Source organism: Triticum aestivum, chromosome 5D (assembly GCF_018294505.1).
Source record: "Triticum aestivum cultivar Chinese Spring chromosome 5D, IWGSC CS RefSeq v2.1, whole genome shotgun sequence".
NCBI lineage: Eukaryota > Viridiplantae > Streptophyta > Magnoliopsida > Poales > Poaceae > Triticum > Triticum aestivum.
In genome coordinates this window covers 56,062,326-56,072,807 of record NC_057808.1, presented here as the reverse complement: position 1 = coordinate 56,072,807, position 10,482 = coordinate 56,062,326, and the positions used below count along the sequence as shown (strand labels likewise).

The 10,482-nt window shown below is 41.5% G+C and overlaps 1 protein-coding gene across 2 annotated transcripts; it reads left to right on the top strand.

The window, feature by feature from the left end:
* Nucleotides 1-705: 705 nt before the first annotated feature.
* On the top strand, nucleotides 706-7,996 carry LOC123119413 (stomatal closure-related actin-binding protein 1). 2 transcript variants are annotated; one of them, XM_044539216.1, is made up of 14 exons: nucleotides 706-1,012; nucleotides 1,807-2,005; nucleotides 2,572-2,877; nucleotides 3,025-3,153; nucleotides 3,285-3,377; nucleotides 4,540-4,680; nucleotides 5,244-5,312; nucleotides 5,390-5,473; nucleotides 5,789-5,969; nucleotides 6,307-6,423; nucleotides 6,512-6,570; nucleotides 6,861-6,995; nucleotides 7,340-7,489; nucleotides 7,561-7,996. In XM_044539216.1, the coding sequence occupies exons 3-14, from the start codon at nucleotides 2,590-2,592 to the stop codon at nucleotides 7,597-7,599; spliced, it is 1,485 nt and encodes a 494-aa protein (XP_044395151.1). In that variant the 5' UTR covers nucleotides 706-1,012; nucleotides 1,807-2,005; nucleotides 2,572-2,589; the 3' UTR covers nucleotides 7,600-7,996. The 2 variants fall into 2 exon arrangements, with proteins under 2 accessions (XP_044395151.1, XP_044395150.1); XM_044539215.1 differs by lacking the exon at nucleotides 1,807-2,005 and having other exon boundaries at nucleotides 707-1,012.
* Nucleotides 7,997-10,482: the final 2,486 nt, after the last annotated feature.

Here is a 10,482-nt window from a genome sequence, read left to right as displayed (position 1 = left end):
ACCCAGGCGCGTTCGGGGCGTTTGTGGAGCCGGATTTGCCCACCGTGACTGCATATGCTCTTAGTGCCTGGTACATCGGGTGGATAATCATCCTAGACTCTTTCGTTATATTTCCACTCTCTTTATAGTCGTAAATCATGCAACAACTGTAAAGATACCATTATTTTTTGACGATCTTCTAAGTTGGTGATAACTCCTCGTTTTTCATGGCTTTCGTAGCAAACACACGGCATTTGTGCTAGTTGATATAAATGACCGGACGATGAAATTTTGAACGGAGTGCGATCATGTGTTCATTTTTTCCTGAAAAAAGAGGAAGAAGAAACAAGTATGTACCTACCTAAATAAAAGAAAGAAACAAGTCAACATCATACATCAACTTTGTGGGCTGTCACGACGGCTCCGTTTCGAACTCATCATGCGAGTCAAACTCATGAAATCAATAATACAAGGATGGACGTAGTACGTGAGAGGATCATTATCCATGTGGAAGGGATGGAAAAGAAAGAAAACCACGTACTCTTGTAATCCCCATGCACTATACTGGCTGGTCCTGCCTTATCAACCACAATGAGGACGCAGCATAGAAAGAAGGTGCACTTGCGCGTGGACCTAGCCAGCCACCGAGTTTGTGAGTGAGAGAGAGAGAGAGAGTCACCGGACGGAGGCCGGAGAGGCTATTCAAAGCTGCCACCCGCTGTACCGGGCAGGCACTAGCCTCCTAGCCCACTCCCCACTCCTTCCTTGAAGAAGGCGCAGAGAGAGAGAGAGAGAGAGAGAGAGGCAAAGCAAACCCCGCGCAGAAAACTGTCTCCTTCCTTCCCTTCCCTCCATCCTCGGCGCAAACCCCTCATCCTCGCAAACAAGATCCCCAAATCCCCGCAGGTCTGCTCTGCTCGCCCTCGCCGGATCAGCCCCATTGCGCCGCCGATTCCGCCGCGCCCGGCCCTGCGTGGAGGAGGACTCCGGTCCAGGTCCAGGCCCAGGCCGACGCACGCGCGCGCATTGCGGGGTCAGTTCTTGTCCGGATTTCATTTATTTTCAGCTCTTTTTTTTTGCGAGGGTTCAGCTCCTTCTTTTCGTTGCTGAGATTTTGCATCTTCCTGCTCAATTAGCGTGCGGGTAAAAATGTAACTTCTTCTCTCCTTGCTCCCTTCAAAGTAGTACTACGTACGTATTAGCTTAGCCGGTAGACGCTTTCCAATCCGTCGCTGGGTTCGGCCTGGAGATTAAACCACGGGTGGAGCAGTTGAGCGCCGCGAGAAGAAGAAGGAGCTGAACCAACGGAGTAATACAGCTGTACAGGGAATTTCGTCTCCGTGTCGTGTGGAGTAGTACAAACCAACGGAGTAATTAAGTAGGGGTACTACAGCTGTACTTGCATTGTTTATGTCTTGACGATGGGGCCATGCAGGGCTTGCAATACTTGCATTGCGGTCGGGGGAACTAGCAGGCATAATAGAGTACTGTATTTTATTTATGGGTCTAAAGTACCATCTTATCTTTCGGTCCAAGTCACAACTGTACAGTACAGTACAATATTAGTCCTAGATGCCACAGTGATCTGCTTTCAGCAACCTTACCGTCTTCATCCCTCTAATTAACAACGGTTTTTGTCTTTCGTTTATGTGATCTAAATAAGGAAGGCCTTCTAGATTTCCACATCTCAGAGTTTGTTTCGCGTTCTGTATGTGGAGTAAATTAATGAGGTGGCAATACAACTGTGTAGCTAATTAGCTTTGCCATTTGCCTTGTGTCACTTGCCTCGTGAGAAAATTCCTAATCTTCAGGGCCTATGTATTTTAGGCGCTATCTTCATCAGGGTTAAACAGGATTTGGATGCTGTGTTACTTTACTTTATCGAGCCTCCTCTGTAGCCTAACCAACAATGGACAAGGGTGGACCACTTCCAACTGTAAAGCGGAAAAATGCCTTGTTCGCTGATAAAGTTGCATTCTTGCCGTCCTCTCAGCTGTGCCCTTTATGCGGAATTCAACAAAGTGCTGTAAGCAGTTTGTTACGCTATCATTTTAATTTCATTCCTAGTGTAAGTTTTCCGTTGGTGGAGGCTTTTGTCCCCGCTCCTCACTAATTTTCCGTTGGTACAGTAGTATATTATGCTGCTAATTTAGTGGGAGGTAGGTTCATGAATGACGGCACATAATTTTGCCAACCACCTACAATTATGCCTGCCCCCGAAAGTTTGCTGGTGTGTAATCAACCATTTTGGTTCTTTCTGAGGGCCTACTCTCTTTGCTTTCATGTTTTCTGGTTTTATTTGATTAATTAGGTTGCCTCTTGAAAGATAAGACCGTCTTATGTTTATCACTTGTTTCACACAAAGCTCTAGGTTTTAAGTACAATTAGATCATATGTTATAGCTTATCCAGCCTGTTCCCAACTTTTGCATTCTTGGATTCGATTTCACAACTTTAGCTCCGAGTCATTGTTCCATTGCCTTGTGCATCACTTTTAGCAGGAATAATTTCTCAAACGCTAATCTGTTATGCACGCGTCGTATTTAATGCAACTTTTGTGTTGACGAAAAAAAATATTGTGTGAAAATTGCAGGAGATTTGTATTTTATAGATGACCTGGGCAGCAACTCTTGATTATGGGCGCAAGACAAAGAATGAGGACATACGACCAGGGCCACTGCGTCCAGCAAATATCATAAGAAACAAATTTCCTACCTACAAGAATGGTTCAAACGGCATTGTGATCAAGCTGGCAGATGGCCCAGAAGTGCCGCCTCTCAAGGAGGTTGTTGCTAAGGAGACGGAGGAACTGCTTGATCGCCGTCAGCGCTTCTCAGTCCGTGAGCTTGCAATGAAGTTTGAGAAGGGACTCAACACTGCCACTCTGTTGTCTAAAGAGGTTCAGACCTTTGCATTCTTCTCCAACAGACCTTTTGTATTTAGTGCATGATTGCCTCCATGCCACATGCCAATCAGTTTAGTTAATGAATATATGTTTTTCTTAGGTTATGAATTTATTTTTTGGTTGACTTGTTCAAACCGTCAGGTTAAATGGAGACAAGTGGCTTTGTTGGAGCGAGACATTCTCCTGAAAAATCTAAAGAGTGTATTGGAGTCACTGAGAGGTCAAGTCACGGGCAAAACTAAGGACGAAATTGAGGAGTCTATTTCTATGGTTGGTTTCTTCATATCCTATACTTCAGGCGTTTTTCTTGTAGCTTCATCTTTCATTTTAAGTTATATTTACATCTAGTGATCATTAAAGCTGGCATGTTCTCATTTGATTAAAGTTATGCTATTTTCCAGGTGGAAATTCTTGCAGTTCAGCTCTCCAAAAGAGAAGCTGAGTTGATTCAACAAAAAACAGAGGTCACAGAATTAGCGAAATCATTAAAGCTGGTATGTTCCAGTTTGTTTGTTTACCCTTTCCAGTGCTGTAGCATTAGATTTTACAAACATGAGGTTTGATATGTTCCAGAATCAGAATCTATGTACTCGAATAATGTCAAAGTTCTCAGTATCATGAATCCTTCATTTGGTAGTTGTACTACTTATAATTCACGACCGACTTAAATGCGTATTTGCTTTCTTAATTGGCAGTTCTTTTTTCCTCGAGCACGCAGGAAAGCTGCGCATCATTATATTAAGCAGAAGAGAAATGAGCCTTAGTTGACAGTTATGTACTACTCCCTCCGTCCGGAAATACTTGTCATCAAAATGAATAAAAGGGGATGTATCTAGATGTATTTTAGTTCTAGATACATCCCTTTTTGTCCATTTTGATGACAAGTATTTTCGGACGGAGGGAGATCTAGATACATCCCCTTTTATTCATTTAGATGACAAGTATTTCCGGACGGAGGGAGTAGTAGAGAAGATTGATCTTTTTATGAGATATATCTATGAAGGGGTGCACTTTATTGCTTAAGTCCTGAAGTCTTCAGGAAAATAACTCGTACCTGCTTCTCTTGCCTAGCGAGAAGTTTTTAAAAGCTCTTAAAAGAACTCGTACCTAGGAACTAATAAATGTATTTAGTTTTGGAGGTCGATTGAAAACATATAAAGACTGCATATTCAGTTAGGGAGTATATACCCATTGATCCTAGTTTTAGGGATTTCGTTACCAAAGAAACATATTTATTTTAGTTGGGAAGGAATGCACACGTATCTAAATTAGAGTAATGTTTGTTTTATCTTACAATACAATTTATGGAAAAAGAAAGTTTGTGTCAATGCAATTTGATTACCATAGGGAAGAAAATATACATTACTACACGGCATTCCCCTCAAAAGTTGGCGGCTTGTGTAAATGTGTAGTCGATATGTCTCAAGATTTTCACCTGATTTTCCAAATGTGACTCCGTCAGAAACATGCAATTAGTCAAGTGAGCACAGCGCGCTAATTATCTTAACCAGGGTTAGATTGCTTTACACAATATCGAAAAAGGTATATTCCAAGTATAAATGCTCCCATGCTCCTACCTGCTGTGCTGCTCTCAACACCCTTTGTATATTGTCCTTTGTTTATAGAATTTGAAGTTTTTTTTTGTCTTGCTCATAGGCTTCTGAAGATGCCAAGAGAATTGTTGAAGAAGAAAGAGTTAATGCCAATACGGAGGTAGAGAGTGCTAGGTCTGCAGTTCAAAGAGTTCAAGAAGCACTTCAGGAGCATGAAAAGATGTCCAAAAGAACTGGGAAGCAAGTACGTTGATATTTTTTTTAAAGCTTCTCACCTTCCTTAATTGTTACTTACCAGTTACTGCAAGGCTACAAGCTAGTTCATGAAGTGAAGCTTGTTTACTTTAACTGTTCTTTTACTTGCTCTTCCTCCTCTTATGTTGTTGCTTACTTGCTTACATACTGTATTCTGGCAAGCTATTTTCCTTGGCTGAATTGGTACATACATAATCTGCATAGTAATTCTGAAGATTTCTTCGAGTTTTTATGTGGCAATACATACATTATCATAAATTTTGAAGTAACGAGAGGTACCTTTTGTGCACCTGTGCAATTTGAGATGATATAATCCAATATCATGCATACTAAGCTTAGCACATTGCATTTTTCTGCTGAGAAACATTGCATTTTTATTTGTTGCTCCTTTATTTATCTTGGTTAGCTTTGAGGCTTCAGTTCCATTTGGTCCAATACTTGATTCTAGTCCCCTGCTATATGCTCTTTTATACATCCAGAGTTCCAGAGGTTGCTTTGCTTTGAATTCATCAATATGTGTCTGAGTTGTGACATTTATTTTCTGTTTGGAAGGATATGGAGGAACTAAAGAAAGAAGTTAGAGTGGCCAGGAGAATAAAAATGCTGCATTGCCCTAGCAAGGTAGGGTTTGTTATAATTATTCACAGCTTTACACAAATTGGAATGTCAATTCTACTTCACATTCATTACTTCTCCAGGCAATGGATCTGGAAAATGAAATCAAAACTTTACGTAAGACGTTCACTGAGAAGTCCGTGGATTGTGTCAATCTTTTGAAAGAGGTATGTGTTACCGATGCTAGCCTAAGATGTTTTTGTACTTATTCGGCATGGCTAGGCTAGTTTCAAAACATCTTCATATTCAATGTTCACATCATCACTGAAATCATTGAGTACAAATGTATTTATTTCACTAAGAATGCAATGTTTGATATGACACACATACATCATATCTGTTATGGTATGTGGCTAGCAGTCTCAAACTCTTTTGTTCCAAGTTTTCATCATCTGAAATACTTCCAGTGAGTAGAGAATTTTTTTAGAGCATAACAGAATACATGTTATATATATTACTGATTTGCAAGGTCTTTTTACCAGTTGGAACTGCACAAAAGACTAAAAGGAAACGACATTCCCGTGTTTGATTTGGAGGGTCTCCAGTGCTTAGGTTCAATGCTACACATAGTTTGTCAGAACGGTACTCCCATGGATTTCTCAAATATTTCGGTCCAGTGGTTCCGGATACACCCAAAAGAAAGCAACAAAGAGATTATTTCAGGTGGAGTCTCTCTCTCTCTCTCTCTCTCTCTCTCTCTCTCATTGCACTGTGATCTCGAAACCTAGAGGTGTCTCTCTAATTAATTATTTTTCATATTATTGTCCTCTTGAACATAGTTGCTCAAAAAATAAAAAAATTGCTCCATTTTTCTTGTTCCTTCGGTACCTCTATCTGTAAGCTATTGAGAAGGGAACAGGCAAGCATTGCCTGGTGAATTATGATTGTCAAGTTTTGGTCACTTCGTTAGGTTTGCCATATCGGCCAACCATTTTAATCTTCAACTCAAATTCACATCCCTAGTGCTTCTCTAACATTTGTTGCCATGGAACTTCTGTAGGTGCCACAAGACCAGCATATGCTCCAGAGCCAAATGATGTTGGACGTTACATGCAAGCTGAAATCAATTTTGGGGGTGAAACTGCAATAGCAAAGACAGCTGGGCTAGTAGACCCTGGTTTGTTTAACTGAACACATCTGTTAGGCATAAGTATGTGCATCTCTTGTTTATTAGTTGACTAATATAAGCTTGATATTCTTAGCAGATGCTGGACTGGTGGATTATGTAGAGACACTCGTAAGAAAACCTGAAACTGAGTTCAATGTATGACCATACTATCCTTTCCAACTTTATGATATTTATTCTAACTATATGCAATGTAGGGATTTCAATTTGCAGAAATCTTTGTGGTGTTTTTACTTGTACCAAATAAGGAGTCTGTATTGGCATGGCAAAGTTTGGCAGTATAACAGTTAGAAGTTGTCATGCCTAGCAGTACTTGTCCTAGTGCCACCCGCTGCTCTTATTTTTACAATTGAGACCACAAAACCGCCTTTGCATATCTTGAACTACTATTGTTTCTTAAGTTCCCAATGCTCTGCGTCTCATTGCAGGTTGTTGTGCTTCAGTTGAATGGAATTGATCAGCCGAAAGAGGCTGTTCATGTTCTCAATGTGGGGAGATTGCGGATGAGACTTTCAAAAGGGAAGACAGTGGTCGCCAAAGAATTCTATTCCTCATCGATGCAGGTAGGCTGCAGCCACTCAGCATCTGCTCTCCCTCTTTTTTCCTTTTCTTGTGGGGATATGTTCTCTTTTTCGGTTAGGCAGTATCTGCAATGCTCATTTCGGTTAGGCAGTATCTGCAATGCTCATTATCAAAGCAGCTGCTCTGGAATTATTTCACGTTAATAAAACATGTTTGTTTTCAAGGTTTACAATGAAATTTGCAATAACATATTATTTGTTACCAGTAATGCAGCTGGCATGATCATACAACACTTGTCATGTTTCCTGACACTTGTCGGTTGTATGATCATGATGAGTTGTTATTGGCGTAACAGTAGTCTCACTGCATTTATGTTGTGTATCAGCTATGTGGTGTTCGAGGTGGCGGGGAAGCAGCCTCACAGGCGATGTTTTGGCGGCCCCGGAGTGACCTCAGCTTCGCCGTTGCCTTCGAAACAGCGAGAGAGCGGAACGCCGCCATCATGCTGGCGCGGCGATTCGCCATTGATTGCAATGTACGTGCCTCAGCTTCACCGACGTGCAATGCTCGTGGCATGATTTTCCTTATTCATGGTTTGTTTTGCAGATCATCCTTGCAGGTCCGGGTGACAAGACTCCCTGGTGAAGGAGACGGCGCGCACTGGTGCTGGATGCTTGTGCCTCCGAACTCCGGCCCGACCGGCGACCCTTGCAGAGCGTTGCAGAGCGAACGTGATGTTGTACATTTTAGTGTATTTCATGATATGTTGTAGCCTGGGTTTTGTTCCCTTGTGGCCTTGTGGTGGTAGCTCTCAGAGGCGGCACCGTGGGCATCGTTTTAGCCGCCTTGGTGTTGTTCTGACAACCTTCCGAGTGTTCATGTTGTTCTGCTTCACAGGCGTTGCGATATGTTGTTGCTAGGCGTTTCTCTCTTCTTTCTGATACTCCCATGCAAGGACAGTTAGCTATGTTTGACGTGTTACACACTATAAAAGAAATGTTTGATGTGTACTACATCTCTAATCTTGCTAATTCTTTTGACAGTACTTGTGGTAACAACAATGGTGGATGCATAACTGAATCTAAGGCAATGGCGGCGTTCGCTGCAAATTATCAAGAGATCTCAATGATCAAATCGTGATGCGATTTTTTTAGTTGAGTTGAGTTGAGTTGGTGATGCAAGTTGATAGAGCAGGTCGTGGCATGTATTAGTTGGTGCAGACAAGTCACCTACTAATACTAATAGAAAACATGGTATAAGCTATCTCAAAAATCTTATCTTAATCTAAAAATAAATAAAATTAAAACAACATAACATGTGAATGAAATCCTTGATTGTTCACCAGTTTAGTGTGTACTCTGTTTACATACTTATAACATTTTAAATCTGCTACCATTTCAAGAATGCTGCGTTCTCAAACTGAATGGATGAAGTACTCCCTCCAATTCTTTTTACTCCGCGCCCGTTTTCGAGCTGATAGTATGTGCGTCACTCATTCGTGCCAATGAATGCGTCGCAAGAAACCTTTAATTGGAGAACCAACTGTTGGCACATAGCCCAAGACCAGTTCATAGAGTACATACGACCCAGCGTCCCAGTCCATCCCTTCATTGGTATGCAGGTCTGAAGTTCTATGCAGACTCTGAAGAAACAGATGGGACTATAAATACTGGTTTAAAATGTTAGATAAGAAAAACAAGAAAAAAATAACACCCGAACAAAGAAAGAGAGTGACACTGCAAGCGATGTCAAGATAAAATGGAGTTGTCTGACGCTCGAGGTCTTTGCCCCCGTCGACTGCAGCTGCAAGCCCTAACTGGTGCCCGGATCGCCACCGACCAGCTTCACAGCTGCACTACCACTAGCTACACAATGACCACCAGCAAGAATTTTTCTGTCGGTGAAAAATTTATATCCATCATGTTCTTGAGGACATAATTCCAAAAATTATAGAACGGACTAAACAAACTGAAAAAACCACATGCTGTTTAGAAGAAAGAGAGCATTTCTGCTAAATAAAATTCATGAGATTTTGACTCATACACATCACGAGTTTCCATCGTAGCAAATTCCAGTTATGCATAACTGTCAACACGTTGATGCGAACTTTGCTAATCACTTGGCGACTTCTTTTTTCCTTTCTTTTCTATTTTTCTGGTTGTGTGCATCCTGGATGTCATTGCAACATCTTGTAGTGCACAGGCTAGGTGTATTTGGTATTTGCGCGATATTAATATTCCCCTTTTTAAAAGAAAAAAGTGGATTACAACAAATTGCGGTTGAAAGTGCAGACGAGAAAGAGGAGGATGCAATGCACCTTACCTGTTGCTCTTTTGTATTGATCATATGTGGCTAGTGTACAATACGCGCAATCTGCTCAGTAGCACGGAGGCGGGGCGTAGTGTGCGGGGTGGAGCTAGGACGTGCATCGTGTATGGTGGTTGGCATGCGTAGTGCAGCTAGGAGAGGTTACAGTCAACAGCAAGAAGGAAATAGGAGAAGAACAGGAGCAGGGGATACAGGATTCAGAATCATTCGCTAGTTCTGTGGTCATCCGCCAAGAAAAGAAGCAATGGCGTGGAAAAAGGTAAGAAAAATTGTTCCCGGCGTCTCCTAGGCCTATTGTAGCGAAGCCATTGGAACAGGCTCCTTGGACACGGATAGAAATCAATCTCACTTGCTCGGTTTGCTCCTTGGCCTGCCCTTTTATGCTATCACATAAGTTCATGTTCTATGGGGATTACAGACTTCCCATGATCAATTTGCTGTTCACCTAGTAGGCCACTACTACATGGACATGCGTGCATGTTTCCGCTCAATGGAAGCACTGAATGTTCGATCAGATATATAGCTTGGAAATGGTCTTGATATTACTGGCTTTGGGTCGAGTGATGCACGGAGCTCTCTTTATTAGGGAACAAGAATGAATCTGACATAACCTACCATTGTAGGTTTCATTACCTCTTTAGTACCTTTAGGGCCCCAGCCTTTTCTTGGAGCGTTTTGTGCCTCGATCATATGACCCATTATTTGTATGCATGCTGCAAGCACATATGTACAGTGTACATATAGTCAGGCATACAAATTTACATCCTCTGTTCTTTTTGTTGACTGTCACATACACTTCATCGTCTACTAGGTTAACTTTGAATACCTATGACCTTGATTTGTACTAGGAGTAAATACTACTAGCGGGGCAGAAGCGTGCCCGTTGGTTATTTTTGTTTGATTTATTAAGAGAAAAAAGCGTTGAATGATAAAGTACAACGGATTGAGTATTGATTTGTGAAGGTATGTTGCATGGGTAAATGATTCATAGTTGTGAATAAAGAGTACAAGCTAGCGGGGTAGACTGTATGGCTAGTTGGTACATGAATCTAGGAGGGTGTACATACTAATTGCATATAAGAAACAACAAACAGTGGACTGAATCATGGGTCATTGGTTTTCTAGGAGATTTACTTCTACTCTTTATGCAACTTCGTTGTGTTTTTTGTTTGGAAAGAGAATGATTATGTTGGGGGGAGG

Bases quoted from the DNA above. Each gene is read 5' to 3' on its own strand.
- LOC123119413 (XM_044539216.1), top strand. From the start codon at position 2,590: ATGACCTGGGCAGCAACTCTTGATTATGGGCGCAAGACAAAGAATGAG. The intron at 3,154-3,284 runs GTTGGTTTCTTC...GCTATTTTCCAG, and splicing joins TTGAGGAGTCTATTTCTATG to GTGGAAATTCTTGCAGTTCA. The intron at 6,571-6,860 runs GTATGACCATAC...GTCTCATTGCAG, and splicing joins AACCTGAAACTGAGTTCAAT to GTTGTTGTGCTTCAGTTGAA.